General features: G+C 41.8%; 2 protein-coding genes across 2 annotated transcripts; one reads left to right on the forward strand and one right to left on the reverse strand.

Moving 5' to 3' along the window:
• Positions 1–2: 2 nt before the first annotated feature.
• On the forward strand, positions 3–14171 carry LOC114154650 (myogenesis-regulating glycosidase-like). Its single transcript, XM_028033948.1, has 6 exons — positions 3–136; positions 2984–3424; positions 4593–5124; positions 5945–6749; positions 6821–6939; positions 11266–14171. Exons 2-6 carry the CDS (start codon positions 3147–3149, stop codon positions 11608–11610), a joined length of 2079 nt encoding a protein of 692 aa, XP_027889749.1. The 5' UTR covers positions 3–136; positions 2984–3146; the 3' UTR covers positions 11611–14171.
• Positions 14172–16303: 2132 nt separating this feature from the next.
• Positions 16304–17345, reverse strand: LOC114154651 (lymphocyte antigen 6G-like). The gene is made up of 3 exons (XM_028033949.1): positions 17174–17345; positions 16705–16812; positions 16304–16572 (listed from the first exon to the last, which is right to left on the reverse strand). Exons 1-3 carry the CDS (start codon positions 17217–17219, stop codon positions 16424–16426), a joined length of 303 nt encoding a protein of 100 aa, XP_027889750.1. The 5' UTR covers positions 17220–17345; the 3' UTR covers positions 16304–16423.
• Positions 17346–19441: the final 2096 nt, after the last annotated feature.

Consider the following 19441-nt stretch of genomic DNA (forward strand, 5'->3'; position numbering starts at 1 on the left):
TGGATGAATCTCCGCATTGGCTGGGAGGGTTCAAACCACTGCGCACATGCGCAGTACGATCGATACGTTGGTTGACATCGCGACTTCGTGTATAGGCTACGCCAAGTGACCTCGGCCACTCAACTGCAGAAATAAGGTAAATATGTCCTGTTTATGAAGCTGCTGGGGTCGTTTTAGATATGTTAGGCATATCTCTCTACCTTTATTTGTTGTACTAACGTGTATTTCAACTGTAAAGGTAGCTGGCAGGACAGATTGTATTGGGAAACCTCATATACCGAAAAGAAAAGTGCTACTGTGACACTGACGTCTCGACTGGTTTAGTCTGTTGTGAAAACTTACACTAGACAACAGCTTTGTCTATCAAAGTAGAATTTCATTTGTTTTTTAATTTATAAAAAATATATATAAATTTATAAACCTGGAGTTACTATGGAGAAAATATAGGTGTACGATTGTGTTTATCATGTAGGAAAGGTTTGAAAACATGCTTTGGTGTTAAAGTGCAATAGTACGCACTTCCGGAGTTACCAACAGAAGCGCATTCTGTCTCAGCTGTAAAATAAAGGAGAGTTTTAGTATGTTACAAGGAGTTGCTAAAGTCCACCTTCCCCTTTAAATTGGTCACATTTGGTTTTGGATTGGATTTAGAATCTGGATTTTGACTTAGACAATGTAATACATGAATATAGACGTAGATTAGACAGATTTTTACTGTCATTCAACTATACATTTAAAAATGTACAAATTGAAAGAAATTGAAAGAAGCCTTGAATATTGCAAGGCTTCAATAATAATAAATGAATAAATAAATAAGTAATAATAAAAGGATCAATATAAATGCATATAATAAAAGATTGAACTAATGGGAGTTTAGTATCCTTATGGGCCATGACATGAGGGATGAAGCTGTTGTGGAATCTGGTTGTTCTGCATTTGAAGCTGCTGAACCTTTTCTTAGAGGGCAGCAGGGAGAACAAACTATGGTGAGGGTGGAAGGGGTATTTTATAATTTCCCGAGCCCTGGACAGACAGCGATTGTGAGCTGTGTCAGGGATGGAAAGAAGCTCAGTCCCAATGATTTTCTCAGCTGTCCTCACCTACACGGTGCCAGTCAGAGGTATTAAATGCTCCAAACCAGACAGCTGCTGGTATTATACTGCTGGTCAGTATAGTCTCTATTGTCCCTGTGTAGAAAATGGTGAGGATGGGAGGGGGGAGGTTTGCTCTTCTCGTCCGATGTAAAAAGTGCAGAGGTTGGTGAGCTTTCTTCAGCAGACCAGAGATTTAGAGATCTGTATCTCCATGAAGTTAATGTCCCTGACCTGTTCCACTGCAGCATCATTGATGATCAGGGGTGTGTGACTTGGCTGCTTTTTCCTGAAATCAGCTTTATGCTTTGGTCTAAACGTTGTAGTTCTGGCTCCATGTTAGCGCTTGTTCTCCTGCTGGAAGATGAACCCTTACCCCATTCTTAAGTCTTTTGGAGCATGTAAAAGATTCTCTAAAAGTATTGTCTTGTGTGTCATCTTCCTATCAACTCTGGCCAGTCACATAGTCCCATCTCAGGAAAACCATCCCCTCAGCATTGTGTAACACTGTGGAAATGGTGTTCATGTTGTTTGTTTTCCATCACACGATGGCCAATCAGCTACAAATTGTGGTGTCACCTTACACATGCTTACCATCCCTACTCTTTTTCAGTGTCTTTCTTCATGCAACTCTTCCCTTTAGATACTATTTATATAGCTGTTCTACTAACACTCTCCTATTTGAAATGTGAATCTCTGCAATTCCTCTTCTTCTCATCTTCTCCTTCTCTAAATAATGCTCTCTTTTACTCGCCCGGTTAAAAACAGCTGCAAACTGGCAGTGTTTTGCTATGTTTGCATTGGTATCATATTCTTTCTGTTTTGGATGATGGGAAGAAAGATATTAAGAACTTGGGATGTTGCTTTGTTTAATTTAGTCCTGTCTTAAAACTTATTGCAGCTTTATTACCTATCTGCTAAGGGTGGGCATTTATTGTATTGCTTATCATTTATCATGATGAATTTCTTGTCATGATAAGAAATTCCTATTAATGCTGTTTGGCAACGCAGCTCCATTTGCATTGTGATTAAATTACACACAGGTGAATTCTAATCAATACATTAGCATGCCATTCTATTCAGATTTTTTTTTTATTGTAGATGTGTTTTACTGTTTCTTTCTGATTCACAGTCATGTAGTACTTTGTGTTGGTCTAAAACTACAATAAAATATGTTGAAATTAATGCTGCAAAATGTAGCACAGTTATATGTGCACCAATGCTTTTGGAAGGAAAGAAGGAAGTAAAAGTAGAACTGAACCTCTGTAATTGCAGCTGCAGAGGATGAGAAATTATATCTCAAAAGCCATTATGAAAATAAGTGAGGGAAGTTTGTTCAGAACTCAAAGTAACTTTAGCAAAAAATAAGAAAACAGAGTTGAAACTTAATCATAGTTTGCCTTATTTAAGTGACGTTTTAATGGCCTATCAGACGTGCAGTTTACCAAAAACTACAGGCTTGCTGCTGTGCAGATATTAGAGGGCTACTCATCCTAAATATTATTTACTTTGGCCCAGTGATAAATGAAGCTGTACCTTGCTGACTTGGTGTCTGTGCCGTTCTGACTGATGTAGCTGCTTGTTAGGCTTTCATTACTTCTGTTAGCTCTAGTACTTGTGTAACTTTATATAAACACTGAACCTGACTACCTGATGTTTATCAGATTACATCTGCTGCGCACATTATCTGCTGGACGTTAATTAAATATGCTGCTGGACACTTGCAACCAATGTGAGTTACTCAGAGTGGTGAGTAACTCTAGCGCAGCGTCTAGGAACCGGACCAGAAAGCAGCTTCAGACGTTCTGCTGTCATGTTTTACTCTTCCTTTTTCCTTCTGATTGAACATTGAGGCATACCTCAGCTGACGTTTAATATCTCTCACCTTACAGGTTTCAACAAATCAGTCGTTATCCAGATATGAAGACATCAAGAATTTGCAGGTAGACTTCAGCTGCCAGCGAGATCATTTTCAAGAAGCACTGATACCAAGTTAGCAGCTGTCGCACCTCCACCAAACCTGCTTCTCTTCACACCTCTATACAAGCTTCCAGCATGTATCAGATTGTCCCAGGAGCTCCCGGAGAGCAGCATGTGATTGACAGAGCCCATGGCTCCCCGCGGAAAAAGAAATTCCAACAGGATAGCCGGCCGATGGTGCTGGCAGGTCTGTTGGGTGGTGCACTGGTTCTGGCCGCTGTCATCGCCTGGTTCTATTATTCATTGTCTCTTCGTAAAGCCCAGCTGCTGAAGACCGAGTCGCTGGACCTGAAAAAAGATGGCTACATTATACGGAACCACGCAGGGGATGCTGTCTTCACCATGGCATTCAGGTAAGTCTGCAGTGGAAAACTGTTTAATTATTCAACAGATTTTCATTTTCATTGGTTCTCTGGTTCATTGGTTCAGTGATGACAGGACTAGTCCAAAAAGATGCTGATGTTGATTGTAAAATTAAACATGGTTTGCAAATGAAATTAATGGAGAATCTTAAATGTGACAGTATAAGAATAGCAGAGTGAGAAGATGGATGAAGAACATTACCTTCTAAGTTTGTTGAATGAAAAATGTGACATCAGCTAAAAAAACAGCAAAGAATGACACACTCAATATAATCAGTAGTTAGGATATGGATATAATATAGTAAAATGCTCATGCTACTGGGTGAAAAGTTCAGTTAGATCTAAAATAGAACATTAACAGGGAATTGTGGTTTCCATCTTAATTGCATGTAGGTTTTTGGATAATAACTAAATCAGAGACATTTGCTTAGGAGACTTTCTTCTCCAGTGCTGCCACCTGCTTACCCGGTCATAAAGTCAACAAGTCGTTGCAATCAACTGACCTTCCTTTATTAAAACCTTTTTCTTTTAGAATAGTAAACAGTGCTCCACAAATTGTTGCATATGGGAGTGCTTAGCTTAAAGATGAGACGGTATGCTTTTTCTTGTCATAATGTTATTCCTCATGAATGTATATGACTAAACTACATTAATTGTCTTGGTCTGAATTACATTCTGTACATAAATTGATAACTGGACCTTGTGAAGTTAAAGTTTAGGCAGATGGACCAGGCAGTCTAAAACAAAAATGAAAAGGGGAGCTGCTATGAAATTTTAGGATTCAGCAATGAACCAAGAATAAATATTGGTAAAAGAACTATGGTTACCTCTTGTAGAGTGACTAGATGTGTTTGCTTCAGCAGAGTTGTTCAATGTTTTTGGTTGCTCGTGCTGAGCGGCTGACAGTCTGCGGTTTGTGAGTTAGAGATGGGAAACTAGATGAGACAGACACATGATTGCCCCCTGAAGGAAGACCGTTTTAGACATGGACCAATATCTGCAGAGGTCATATTAACCGAAATAGCCTATAGCTGGGGCTTTGTAGTCTATCTCCAGGTAGTTTTGATTTCAGCTGCACAGAATATAACTTGATTAATCTGTACTGTGAATAACTTCCCCTGTCGTGTCGTGTGTCCTCTCTGTCCATGCATTGTTCTAGGTCTGGCACTCTAGATCTGGACTCCTGCACAAAGGAGGGACATATTCTCGGCTGTACTCGGTCAGAAACTGGCAAGCTGAACTTTTTCATCCAGACAGTCAGAGAAAAGGACACGGTAATGTGCTATCACATTCGCTGGGAGGAACTGCTGGATGTAAACTCTGTGGAACATGCCATGGCCTACAATGACTCTCACTGGTACGGAGGAGCAGAGATGGCAACGCAGTACTGGCCTATGAGAAACCAAGGGGAAGAGGAACCGTCTCCTTTCATCACCAGCGATGTTTACTCCAATCGAAATGCATTTGGGGGAATCCTCGAGCGTTACTGGCTGTCTTCCAATGCAACTGCAATAAAGATTAATGACTCTGTCCCTTTTCATTTGGGCTGGTCAGAGAAGAATAGGACTCTCAGATTTGTGGCCCGATACAAGGGCTCTCCTTTTAAACCACTGGTGGGACATTCGGGCTTCCCTGAGCTCAGCTACAGGGTCTGTGTGGGGCTGGATGTCACATCACTCCACAAATATATGGTAAGTATGCTTGCATACATGGAGAGAACAGAAAGTTATTTTCTGACAAAACCTTAATTGTACTTATGTATTAGGAAGAGCTTTTAAAGATTATTAGTGGCTTAAAATCTAAAATATTTGCACAAATAATCTCTATAGTTTGTCCTTGATAAATGCTGCTGCTGATGGTGGTGGTGGGCATTTATCATATCATTTATCATGTGATTCTTAAAAATCAAAATTCTTCTGTCATTGTCATGATAAATTCCTATTAGTGATGTTTAAAACCCCCCAAAACTGTCATTATTGTTGGGATAAATAGTTTTACTATTTTCTCCACTGTTTGTTCAATGAAAGCATCAATAAATACCAAAACATTTGAAAATACAACTACTGTGTGCAGTTTAGTGATACAAATCACTCTACTACTAGTAACACACTAGTAACTGCATTGATTCCATGCATGAGATATGCATTGATTCCAGAGGTATGCATGGAATCAATGCATATTTCTGGTTGTATGGTCTTCTGGTCCATACAACCAGAGAAGACTATTCACTCCAGGACTCTCAAGGAAAGGTTTAAATGGTATGACAAAAGATTTTATTTTTGAAACTTTTCATTTTTAAAACCTTGTTATACCTTGAAGCCATTAATATAATGTATAAATATATACAAAGTATAATCAAAAAGCTAGTTTACATTACATGTCCTCTATCAGTATACCAGGTACACAAAATTAGCATTTATTTCAAACTGTTCCTTAATAACAGAAAGAAAAGAGGTTGATATTAAATGTTATTAAACACTTTATGTTCTGTGTGTTGTTTTGTTTTGTCAGGTGCGTCGATACTTCCCAAAGCCCATCAACGTTCCATCCCATGAAGTGTTCAGAAAGCCGGTGTGGTCCACTAGGGCTTTTTATAAGTCAGCTGTAACTCAGGAGAAGCTGCTGCGCTACGCATCAGACATCATTAAATATGGCTTTAAGTGGTCCCATCTGGAGCTGGATGACCGCTACACCACTGACTATGGAGAGTTTGACTTTGACCCCCAGAAGTTCCCCAATGCCAGCGGTATGTTTGAAAAACTCAGAAAAGACGGGTTTCAGGTGACGCTGTGGACACATCCTTTTATCAACTACGACTCCATAAATTTTGGAGTTGCTCTGGAGAAAGGACTGTTTGTCCGGGAGCCAAGCGGAGATCTGCCCGCCCTGGTCCGATGGTGGAACGGGATTGGAGGCATCTTGGACTTTACAAACTCAGAAGCTTCTAAATGGTTCTTGTCACACTTAAATTCCCTCAAAAGGCACTATAATGTGACGTCGTTCAAGTTTGACGCAGGGGAAACGAGCTACCTCCCTCGTCAGTTTAGCACTCTGGTCCCGCTGTCTGACCCCTCCACCTTCACCCGGCGCTACTCCGAGATGGCCATACCTTTCAGTTCACGTGCCGAGCTCCGTGTGGGTTACCAGAGTCAGAATATCTCCTGTTTCTTCAGGATCATTAACAGAGATTCAGTTTGGGGATATGAGCTTGGCCTCAAGTCCATCATTCCCACTGTTCTGACTATAAGCATTCTAGGATACCAGTTTGTCTTACCAGACATGATAGGAGGAAATGCGTACCCCAACCGCACTGCAGGTAGGAAATATCAGAACCTAGATGTTTTAATCTGAATCTTTAAAGGTCTTGATAACTCTGCTGTATTTCAGGTTTGATAAACGAAACACATGCTCTGCCAGACAAAGAGCTGTACATCCGATGGTTGGAGCTGTCCGCTTTTATGCCTGCCATGGAGTTCTCCATACCACCTTGGGCTTATGACGATGAGGTGAGCATGTACAAGACATATCTCACAATTGGAATAAACACTGCTGTGTTTTTTCTTCTTCATGATGCTGTTTGTTCACTAATGTTAACCTCTGAGGCCTTCACAGAACAGCTGTTTCAAAAACATTAATTTACACACACAGTGTGCTGCATTTACTAATCAGTTGTGTCTGGAGATGACTATCTGCTCTGGATTTTATTTTCTTGCATTTGAGTAAAGAGAACTATATAAATGTATGTCACACTTTGCACATTTGTGTTTGTAAAAAATTTTGAAAACCATGTAGAATTTTCCTTTGATTGCACAATTATGCACCACTTTGTGCTGGTCTGTCACATAAAATCCGTGTAAAATGTATTGAAATTTTGGATTGTGACAACCATCCATCCATCCATCCATCCATCCATCTTCCTCCGCTTATCCGAGGTCGGGTCGCGGGGGTAGCAGCTTCAGAAGGGAGGCCCAGACTTCCCTCTCCCCGGCCACTTCTTCCAGCTCTTCCGGGGGAATCCCGAGGCGTTCCCAGGCCAGCCGAGAGACATAGTCTCTCCAGCGTGTCCTGGGTCTTCCCCGGGGCCTCCTCCCGGTGGGACGTGCCCGGAACACCTCACCAGGGAGGCGTCCAGGAGGCATCCTGACCAGATGCCCAAGCCACCTAAACTGGCTCCTCTCGATGTGAAGGAGCAGCGGCTCTACTCTGAGTCCCTCCCGGATGACTGAGCTTCTCACCCTATCTCTAAGGGAGAGCCCAGCCACCCTACGGAGAAAACCCATTTTGGCCGCTTGTATCCGCGATCTCGTTCTTTCGGTCATGACCCAAAGCTCATGACCATAGATGAGGGTGGGAACGTAGATCGACCGGTAAATCGAGAGCTTCGTTTTTTGGCTCAGCTCTCTCTTCACCACGACGGACCGGTACAGCGCCCGCTTGACAGCAGACGCTGCGCCAATCCGCCTGTCGATCTCCCGCTCCCTTCTTCCCCCATTCGTGAACAAGATCCCGAGATACTTAAACTCCTCCACTTGGGGCAGGACACCCCCCCTGACCCGGAGAAGGCACTCTACCCTTTTCCGGCTCAAGACCATGGCCTCGGATTTGGAGGCACTGATCCCCATCCCGGCCGCTTCACACTCGGCTGCGAACCGCTCCAGCGAGAGCTGCAGATCACGATCTGATGAAGCCAAAAGGACCACATCGTCTGCGAAAAGTAGAGATGAGATCCTAAGGCCACCAAATCGGATCCCCTCAACACCTTGGCCGACCCTAGAAATTCTGTCCATAAAAGTGATGAACAGAATCGGTGACAAAGGGCAGCCCTGGCGGAGTCCAACTCTCACCGGAAACGAACCCGACTTACTGCCGGCAATGCGGACCAGACTCTGACACCGGTCATACAGGGACCTGACAGCCCGTATCAAAGGGCCCGGTACCCCATACTCCCGGAGAACCCTCCACAGGGCTCCCCGAGGGACACGGTCGAACGCCTTCTCCAAGTCCACAAAACACATGTAGACTGGTTGGGCGAACTCCCATGCACCCTCCAGGACCCTGCCGAGGGTGTAGAGCTGGTCCAGTGTTCCACGACCAGGACGAAAACCACACTGCTCTTCCTGAATCCGAGGTTCGACTATCCGACGGACCCTCCTCTCCAGGACCCCTGAATAGACCTTGCCAGGGAGGCTTAAGAGTGTGACCCCTCTATAATTGGAGCACACCCTCCGGTCCCCCTTTTTGAACAGGGGGACCACCACCCCAGTCTGCCAATCCAGGGGAACTGCCCCCGATGTCCATGCGATATTGCAGAGTCGCGTCAACCAACACAACCCTACAACATCCAGAGCCTTAAGGAACTCCGGGCTGGATGAGATCCACCCCCGGGGCCTTGCCACCGAGGAGTTTTTTAACCACCTCGGCAACCTCGCCCCCAGAGATTGGAGAGCCCAACCCAGAGTCCCCAGGCTCCGCTTCCTCAGTGGAAGGCATGTTGGTGGGATTGAGGAGGTCTTCGAAGTACTCTGCCCACCGACCCACAACGTCCCGAGTAGAGGTCAGCAGCACACCATCCCCACTATAAACAGTGTTTGTGCTGCACCGCTTCCCCCCCCTGAGACGCCGGATGGTGGACCAGAATCGCCTCGAAGCCGTGCGGAAGTCTTTCTCCATGGCCTCTCCAAACTCCTCCCACGCCCGAGTTTTTGCCTCAGCAACCGCCCGAGCCGCATGCCGCTTCGCCCGCCGGTACCCATCAGCTGCTTCCGGAGTCCCACAGGCCAAAAAGGCCCGATAGGACTCCTTCTTCAGCCTGACGGCATCCCTCACCGAAGGTGTCCACCAACGGGTTCGAGGGTTGCCGCCGCGACAGGCACCGACAACCTTGCGGCCACAGCTCCGATCGGCCGCCTCGACAATGGAGGCACGGAACACGGTCCACTCAGACTCCATGTCCCCCACCTCCCCCGGGACGTGTTCGAAGTTTTGCCGGAGATGGGAGTTAAAGCTCCGTCTCACAGGGGATTCCGCCAGACGTTCCCAGCAGACCCTCACAACACGTTTGGGCTTGCCAGGTCTGACCGGCTTTCGCCCCCACCACCGGAGCCAACTCACCACCAGGTAGTGGTCAGTGGACAGCTCCGCACCTCTCTTCACCCGAGTGTCCAAGACATACGGCCGCAGATCCGATGAAACGATGACAAAGTCGATCATCGAACTGCGGCCTAGGGTGTCCTGGTGCCAAGTGCACATATGGACACCCTTATGCTTGAACATGGTGTTCGTTATGGACAATCTATGGCGAGCACAGAAGTCCAGCAACAGAACACCGCTCGAGTTCAGGTCGGGCGGGCCGTTCCTCCCAACCATGCCCCTCCAGGTCTCACTGTCGTTGCCCACGTGAGCGTTGAAGTCCCCCAGCAGAACAAGGGAGTCCCCAGGAGGAGCACTCTCCAGTACCCCCTCTAAGGACTCCAAAAAGGGTGGGTAATCTGAACTGTCGTTCGGCCCGTAAGCACAAACGACAGTCAGAACCCGTCCCCCCACCCGTAGGCGGAGGGATGCTACCCTCTCGTTCACCGGGGTGAACCCCAACGTACAGGCGCCGAGATGGGGAGCAACAAGTATGCCCACTCCTGCCCGACGTCTCTCTCCCTGGGCAACTCCAGAGTGGAAGTATGTCCAGCCCCTCTCAAGGAGACTGGTTCCAGAACCAGAGCCATGCGTCGAGGTGAGACCGACTATTTCTAGCCAGAACCTCTCGACCTCACGCACTAGCTCCGGCTCCTTCCCCACCAGAGAGGTGACATTCCACGTCCCAAGAGCCAGTTTCTGCAACCGAGGATCGGACCGCCAGGGTCCCCTCCCTTGGCCGCCACCCATCACACAGTGCACCCGACCCCTATGGCCCCTCCCACGGGTGGTGGGCCCATGTTTCCTCTTCGGGCTGAGCCCGGCCGGGCTCCATGGGTAAAAGCCCGGCCACCAGACGCTCGCCATTGTGCCCCCCCTCCAGGCCTGGCTCCAGAGTGGGGCCCCGGTGACCCGCGTCCGGGCGAGGGAACACCAAGTCCAATGTTTTTACTCATCATTGGGGTCTTCAGGCTGCACTTTGTCTGGTCCCTCACCTAGGACCTGTCTGCCTTGGGTGACCCTACCAGGGGCATGAAGCCCCAGACAGCATAGCTCCTAGGATCATTGGGGCACTCAAACCCCTCCACCACGATAAGGTGGCAGCCCATGGAGGAGGATTGTGACAACATATTAAGAAAATCAAGGACTATAAATACTGATTGGTTTTTATGCTTAAAATACATTAAATACATTTGCCAAATAAAGAAATAGTTAATATATGATTCATATTCAGAGAAGAAATTATTTTCTTTGAGCAGTTTTCAATATTACCACAAGAGGGCGCCAACATGTTTCTTTAAATAGGATTTTTGTCTCAAAACCAAACTGTATATATTGAAACCCACAATGGTTTCAGTATTTTTTCTTTCTGTCTTGCAGGCAATTTGCTATTGTTATAAAGTAAAAAATAGTTGTTAGAATGCTGTGTATCTGAGGTGAATTGTTCAGGGTTTCAATGGGTCTCTTCTCATGTCTTTCATGTCACAACCTGCTGGTTAAAGACCATCTAAGCCGAAGATTAGACTGTAATCCCAAATTGTTGCTTTATTAACCGAAACCCTCCCTTCCTGGTCAGATATTAAGCTGGGATGCAACCACCAATGAAATTTCCCACGTTCATGCAAAATATAAATGCATAAGTGCTTGATATTTTGTTGTTTGTGCTCTTTTGTGATGCTAAAACACAATTTATTAATCTCCAGGTGGTTAAGATAGCACGTAAGTTCTCAGAACTCCATGAAACCGAGGTGGCTCCAAGGGTTCTTGAGCTGGCAGGAGAAGTTGTTGGTACTGGAGACCCCATCATAAGGCCTCTGTGGTGGATCGCCAAAGACGACAAAGCAGCCTTTAAGATTGACTCCCAGTTTCTGATTGGGGATGATCTTTTGGTGGCTCCAGTGTTGGAGCCAGGAGAACAAGAGAGGGACATTTACCTCCCAGCAGGCCACTGGAAAAGCAAAAAAGGAACGTACAAAGGTCCCATGTACCTCACTGACTACCCTGTGGATCTGGATGAGTTAGCTTACTTTTTATGGGTTGAGACATAAAAAAGTAACTTTACATAAGGTTGCACTGACAGATGCACTGTATCTTCAGCAAGTAAGCCAGTAAATGACAGAGAATGTTTGCTTTCTACAGAGAAAGTTCACATTTTGGTGGATGCTGAGTCTACGCATCCAAAAAGCTGCTCCTCTTTGCCTAAATAAATAATTTCCCTTTTTGTAGAGATGCACCAATCAGATCTTTACTGACCAACACAGATCTCTGATTTTCTTTGAAGTTAGACCTGCTGATTTACGTTTTTTCCCTAAGAACTTTTAACACGTAGAAAAAAACATGTCATGTTTGAAAACGTAATTCAGGTCCAGAACTCCAATGAATATTCTGTTTAACATTTACCACTTGTTAAAAATGTGTGACCAGTCACACAAAAAAAATATTATGTCTAGAATATGTACAAAAAAAGAAGCTAAAACTGTCAAATTTGACCTGAAGAAAATAATTTCAATTTTCTTTCTTGCAACTCCGAGAGTGGGAACTAATTTCTCTGCTCTTGTGGAATCTGTATGAGCCTTTAATCTCATTTCCCTTGCCGTACACAAATACAGCATGTAATTTAATTCACTGACTGTCAACGTCCTGATATTTTGAAGAAAGTAAAATAAAATGCCAGTAAAAAATGACATCCTTTGTCAGGAGAACACTTTGAATCCACATTCTTAATCCCAGTATGCATACACTATTCAAATGTGGCTCTTTAGCTTTTATAGGTTTAATGAATATAAAGAAAATCAGAATCTGCTTTGCAAATTACTGATCAGAGCCTATCAAGCCAGATATGGTGATTGATTTGTGCATCTCGTTTTTAGTTTTCTTTACATTTTTATGCCAAACCTCATCCTTGTGTGCCTTCCATCAAGCTAATCCTTGAAAGTGCCATAACTAAAGCCTTCCTTTGTAGTGCGAAAAGCTAATTCTCAATGCCTACGACCATCAGCTTTAGATGACATGCAAATAGGGTCATGGTTGTGTGAGAGTGTTTTTTTTTACTCTGTGAAGTACAGTGTAAACTAAAATACAGGGTAGCTCAGAAACTGTGCCATACGATAAGGAAAGCATCTGCTCTGGATGCGAATATGGACCCTGACTTGGGCTTTTGGACCACTGGTAAAAGTGCTTGTCTGAACTTGCCAACTTTTCAACTGCCCAAGTTAACACACATAAACTTACATTTTTGATTTCTGCACTTTATTGTAATTTCTTGTCATTTTGTTAAGGATTTCTCCTTAACAAACAGCTTAAGGAGAAATCCTGTCATTCTAGGTACTCGTAAGCAAACTGCAAATTCCTGGTGATTCCTGACCTATTGTGCCATTTCATTTTCAAAATTGCACAAGCTAAATTTATTGCTCAGGGTGCCGTTAATGTTGAGATGTTCTTTATTTTCAGTAGCAGATTTATTATAAACTATTATTTTTTATGACGCCATATTTTTCCTGTTCTTCACATTTGCCTTGTAGTTTCTCTTTCCTTATCTCTGCTTTGCAAAGTAAGTAGCAAAGTCTTGATACAATTCTGTACACGCTGAAATGCTTGAAGCCACGTCTTTGCAAATGCATGAACTATTATGCATTTACAGTGAATGCTAGCATGAGACAAAAGCACAAAGATGTTTAAATTATCTGGATGTAGCACTCTTAATATATAGATATGTCATGAGGTTTGTCTTCAGACTTGTTTTGCTTTCCAGCAGAGCTAAAAACAGCTGGGAGGAAGTGAAAAGATGACAGCAAAATGTAAAATATAACCTTTGCAGAGATTTTAACCACCCAAAGGCTTTTTAAAGGGAACTCTGTTAATAAATCAAAAAAATACGGCTGAGTTATTTGAGACATGTTTATTGAAATTAACCCAGGGACCTCCAGCGTGACACCAGAGATCTTTCAAGGCTTTAAGGGGGATTTTTTAAAAATTTTGTTTTAATGGTAACATTTGGTTGCTGCACATAAACACTTGGTATTTAAAGGGCGAGTGCCAAACAATATGAACAATGCATTATTAATGCAGTGCATGTATGTTTGAAGTGTACCAGAGAACTGTGCATTCCTCACAATGATTCTGTATGGATTTCCTAACATTCTGTAGGTTTGAATGAATATGAATATGCTCTGCAACATTGTACCATATTGTAATTATAGTATTCATATGTAATATTTTTAACAAGGTTGTATGTGTAAAAAAATATTTTTAGTTCTCACACTCCTTATAGTGTTTGGCTGGTAAATCTATGCCAGCAGTTTCTTCTGATTATTGACTTTCTTTATTTCCACTTCTTTGATTGAATGTACTGCAGGACACGCAAAAACCTGATATGGCATGTGATTCCAGCACAATCTCACACTTATCTGCCTCTTAAACTTCCTTTTTCAGTGTTAAACTCAATTTAATTTTAGGTTTAAGTCATGCGATATGTTAAAACAGTCACATTTGGTTTCCCACTTTTATTATTTTGCTGCTATGTTAAAATATTTTTGGGCACAATCTAACCTTATTGTGTTGATTTTGACTTGATTTGTTTCACTAATAAATATAATACATTTTAACCATTGTTTGTGTCTCTAGTCACTGCTAATGTTACAGAGTTTAAGAGAATATAACCCTACTGTACTTTATCATGTTACACACAGAAAACAATAAATCTGCTGCAGTGAAACAAATATGTTGAAAAAGAAAAATCAAGAGCTACTAATGATTTGGTAAATAATTAAGGATTAGACAATATATCAAGAAATGTTGATTGATATCGGAGACTGAAAGAGGAAATGCCTTTCAGTATTACAGGTTGTATGTTCCAGTGAGCAAAACGGAAGATTTTGTGAACAATAGAGTTAAAAAATTAAAATAACAGGTTCTCCTCTTTCCCAGGGAAGTCATTGAGAGTGCAACATCTAACTACCTTATTTTAAATTTGCATTGATGTGATTCTTGATTCCAATGATACAGATTCTCAGTCACACCTGGGGTGACTGTTCTTCGTACTTAAACAAATGGCAACTGGATCCAATCTCTTGTTTCTTACAGAAGTTTCAACTCATCCAAAAAGCTTCTTCAGGTCTAAACACTGGTTGGAAATATCAGGTGCATATTTGTAGTCAGAACAGTTTCTGACATCCATCAAACCAGAAATGGTTATAAAGTGAACCACATATAGAGACATTATCCACAAATGAAAAAGAACAGTAGACCCACTCAAGAGTGGCAGTGTAAATAAATTAAAAACCTTTACTTCACCAGGAAAATCCCACTGATATTAAGACAATCCTGGCCAAGAATGGCAGCAGCACACAGAGTTTACAGATTAATGAGATCTGGATCTCCAAGGAGTTTTACCTGGTTAAATAAAGGAAATGAACAATTTTAGAACAATTCAGTTCAATTGAATTAAGTTCATCTATAACACACCAATTTTACAACAGATGTCTCATGTCAAGAAAACTGGCATGGGGTTGTGAGATCTTTCCAGGTACACGCAGAAAAGGTGCATGAAGGCCTGGGAGAAATAAAGCGATCTTGTGGTTTGATTAAAATAATAATTAAGTTGAATGTATGAATATGATTGGTAATATGTGTGTAAGTAATCACTAAATAACTTTAGGAAATGTATCTCGGAATAATGATCTGTAAGGGTAACAAACTGTAATGATTATGTTTGATGATTTATAGTAAGCGAAAGAGAGGATTAATTTTAATGAATAATCAAAGCTGAGATGATATAACATTGATTCAAAATGATTTTAATACAGTGGTAAATGATTTGTAACAAATAATATAGTGAGTTATAGAAAAGAGAGGAAGATATGAAGTTAGAGTCAGCATGATGAGTGAGGTCCTGCTGACAGGATATGTCACAAGGTCCTGCTGACAGGAGATGTCACAAGCTCAGGAAGAATGGGACTTTTCACAAGACCCAGTCCAGTAAACAGGGTGGGGGCTGTCGGGGCATTCCACAGGAATCAGCAGATGGGCAGAAAGTCACGTAGATCCCCACACACACATATGGCAGAGAAGTGTATAAAAGAAGACTGAAATGAGGAAGCAACTGTTCTTAGTCCGCGGCACTGAAGACGAGACAACACGGTGGAGCAGATTGAGTAACAGCAGCGGACCGCGCCTTGGAGCCACGGGGAAGTCGAGACTTCGCGCCGCTAAGAAGGGACAAGATCCAACCGCCCCAGCCCTGGTTCTTGATTCGACCGTCGGCCCTGCCTCAACCCAACGATCTCTAACTCGGCAACAGACTTGGAGAAACGACAAAGGTCCCTAAGGGATAAAGAGCTGGGTTTTCGAAGGATTTGGACCCGTTCTGTTTTGCATCGATTCTGAGGAGGATTTTCCCACACAAGGACAAAGACTCTGACCAAGGATTCTGAATGTTACTGTTGCCAAGATCCAACATCAGCTGGGTATAAGGTGAAACTGTTCCTTAAAAGTCCATCTCAGAACTTGCGACATAGGTTAGGGAAAAGAGACAGGATAGTATGGTTATACATGTTGATCTTATTATACTGCTTTTGGATTATATACAATTAATGATTGATTTGTATGTCACATACCCCTGCTTACGCTTGCTTAATAAATTTATACTATAAAATTCTAATGAGGTTGGTGGACATTGGGATTAATTGAGTCATTTAATTTTCTTTCAGTTCTTCTAAATAAGGTAAAACTAATGTACATGTGTATTACATGATGAATAAAAATGCTGCATATCTGTCCTGACTCCTAACTGCATGTTTGCTGTCACCTCAGAGTAATTGTTAAGAGACCAATAAACCAGAACAGGATCATGATTTCAGAGCCTTAAATAAAGAGCATCATAAGGGCTGAAGACAGGAGCAGCAGGGTGACACCGGGGCCAGTTGGTACGGCACCGTTGCACAAGTCCTTTTCACAGCACTTTATGGGAGGAATGCATGCTACGCTGATCATGCAGCTCTTGGAAACCAGTCCTGTCAGTCAGAACAGGAGAACATGTCAATGGGGTTTATAAATATACTATTATGTCCATAAAATGCTGATGCCTATAATTTAATCTTTTTGTAAGTGATCAGTTCTAGCAGCAAAGACATTTAGCAGCTTACCATTTGTCTTGAGAGAAGAACATCGGTTGAATGGCGCAGAACAAGTTATAATTTCAGTGCAGGAGTTAGGTTCAGCTGCTACACATGTGTAGCATCTCAATCCACATGCTAAATAATGAAACAAAAAAGTATTGAACATGAGCAAGTTATAGAATGTTAATGTAAAATGTGACAAAATGAGTCTACTTCATATTTACACTCATTGTCTAAAAGGGAACATTTGAATGTAGTAAAACTTATACAGGTAATAATGTTAGGACAATAAAGTGACGTATTAAATGCAAAACCCGTATTTTCCAAACTAATGTAGAAATATTTAGAATGTTGATAGGTTTATTTAGTCAAGTTATAAGGTGAGGATACATTCTTGAATGTTTCAGGTTAAAAAAAGTATCTTCAGAGAGACACATTTGCTTTACATGCGTTTTAAATTTGATCGGTCGTTGTTAGAAAGAAAATCTAATCTGACCTGCAGAGAATGAGAGAAACAGGATCAGAACTCCGTAAAGCTTCATTGTGAACTTGATCTGTGCATCAGCCCTCTGAATCAATATGGGTCCTGCAGACTTTTTTTTACCCTCTGTGGTTTCCTGCAAGCTCCAACAGACTGCCTGTAATGTGAACAAACAGCCCACAAATGATGTAATTTACCTGGCAGTGAATTAGTTGGAAATTATAAATTATAATATCAGGTTGTGTTGCATTTTAGCTGGATAACAAAAACAAACATAAATAATACATTTAATATAAACTCTTTTAAGTAAGCTTAAAACAAGAATTGCTGAGAGGACATAACTAAAGAGGGGGGAAATAGCACCAACAAATAAAGGGAAATAAGTCAAATAATTGTCTTCTCATCCAAAAGAAGTCATACTCCAGTTCTAGTTTACATCGACAATCGTAAATATAGAAAAGTACAAGAGAAACTGATCAACAATAATCAATTTGAATGGAAATAAAAGGTGGCAAAAAAGGCAAAGGTGAACTCTTTTGATGTTGACTAGTTCTACACGCCATAAGTGACATTTGGGTTCATTATGAGCTGTCTAAGGAAATGGCAATGTCAAACCACATTTAACTGAAAGAACATCACAAGTTTTTTTCCTTTAGCATCAACAAAGTACAATGTGCAGCAATAATTAAAATTTTAAGTTATCAAGCATAACAATTGTTGAAGGTATAAAGGAAAGTCTATATCTGTTGGTCTTCACTCTAGACACTTTATACTGAAGACCTGAAAAAAGCAGCTGAAAATCATCAGAGGGAAAATGAGAGATTTTCTGACTTTGTCTGAACATAACACGCCTGCATCTATTTTCCTGCTTAGGAAGTCTATTCACTGAAAAAATGAGAATTGAGGGGTCTTTCATTTTGCACAAACAAAATAAGTTAATACTACACAAGACAATCATGTCTCTTGTATTTACACAATTGAATAAAGAATCATTTACTTAATTATCAACAATAATGAAACTACACATTTTCTTTACATTGGTTTAACGTAATTATATTACATTACTAAAACCATTGTAATCATGTTTTATCATCACCGGAAATGATGCAATATATCAAAAGACACTATCAAATATGATTGGACAATAATAAGAGCGGTCTTTTTAATCTTAACCAATCAGAAGCCAAACAAGATATTTGTAAAGATATGGCGATTGCCGCCCAGTTTCTTCCGACTCCTCAGCGACAAGAACGTTTAAGACAAATCTTTAGAGGAATATCGATTAGGTAAGTGATCTAAATATATATATTTTTTGTAGTTCAGAATGTTTCCACATGATTATTGTCTTGTATAATAGCTCATTGTTAAACTATCTGCATGTTCTTTTGTTTTCATTTTGCTAGCTATTCTTATTAGTATAGCTAATAGCTGTAGCTAAATACAGCAGTACAGAACAGTATGCTATAGTCCATCAAAGTTGTCCACAGAAGACGGTTGTTACCGATCATATTTTTAATTTGTGTGCTTGGGATAGATCAACGAGGTGGTTTCAATAGTTTCCAAGCAGTGAAATGCCACCAGGAGAAGTGTCCGTTACTTTATTTCCCTCATGGCTACTGTGACGATTTAGAACCGACTGGCTTCTCAATGTTCTGTTCGTATAGAAAATGCATGTTTTTTGTTATTTCATATTAGCACTGTCAAGCAAATGAGCCACCTCTTCTGGGATTATACCCTTGTGGAAACATGATACACTAACAGAACCGATATTCGTTATTATGGTAACAATTCTGCATGTAGCGTCGCTGACAGAACGACAAAATAAGAATATGAGGGATTTTGAGTTCTTCGACGGGTTTCTGGGTTATTTTCCCTTATCTGTGGTGCACTGCGCAACATTAATGATCCCCTCCATCTTCATATTTCAATTTGCTAACGTAATGGTTCGACTGCATAAGCGCCGCTGTATGGATGCCAAGGCCATCCAGCACAGTTCGCTGGGGGCGCAATGGTCCAGCGCAGTGCTGGAGCACAGTATTCGGTATGAGTAAAAATCCGAATGTTTTCCAAATTCTCAAGACTTATGCAAAGTGTCCTTTGTAAATATCTACTGATAACTGCAATATATGGTAACACATTTTTTTTTTTTTCAGATAAATGCTGAGTTTAAGAGAATTACGACCATACCGCTTCATTCAAAGTTCTTCTCTCAACTGGATCTCCACTGTGACAACCTGAGGAAGCTCTTCAAAAGAAGAGGAGGACAGCTCGGACAAAAGCTTA

Source organism: Xiphophorus couchianus, chromosome 12 (genome assembly GCF_001444195.1).
Source record: "Xiphophorus couchianus chromosome 12, X_couchianus-1.0, whole genome shotgun sequence".
Lineage (NCBI taxonomy): Eukaryota > Metazoa > Chordata > Actinopteri > Cyprinodontiformes > Poeciliidae > Xiphophorus > Xiphophorus couchianus.

Coding starts and splice junctions, on each gene's coding strand:
- LOC114154651 (XM_028033949.1), bottom strand. CDS start 17,219: ATGAAGCTTTACGGAGTTCTGATCCTGTTTCTCTCATTCTCTGCAG. Junction 16,813..17,173: donor GTTTCTCTCATTCTCTGCAG/GTCAGATTAGAT, acceptor TTCATTATTTAG/CATGTGGATTGAGATGCTAC. Junction 16,573..16,704: donor TTCTTCTCTCAAGACAAATG/GTAAGCTGCTAA, acceptor TCTGACTGACAG/GACTGGTTTCCAAGAGCTGC.
- LOC114154650 (XM_028033948.1), top strand. CDS start 3,147: ATGTATCAGATTGTCCCAGGAGCTCCCGGAGAGCAGCATGTGATTGAC. Junction 3,425..4,592: donor GTCTTCACCATGGCATTCAG/GTAAGTCTGCAG, acceptor GCATTGTTCTAG/GTCTGGCACTCTAGATCTGG. Junction 5,125..5,944: donor CATCACTCCACAAATATATG/GTAAGTATGCTT, acceptor TTGTTTTGTCAG/GTGCGTCGATACTTCCCAAA.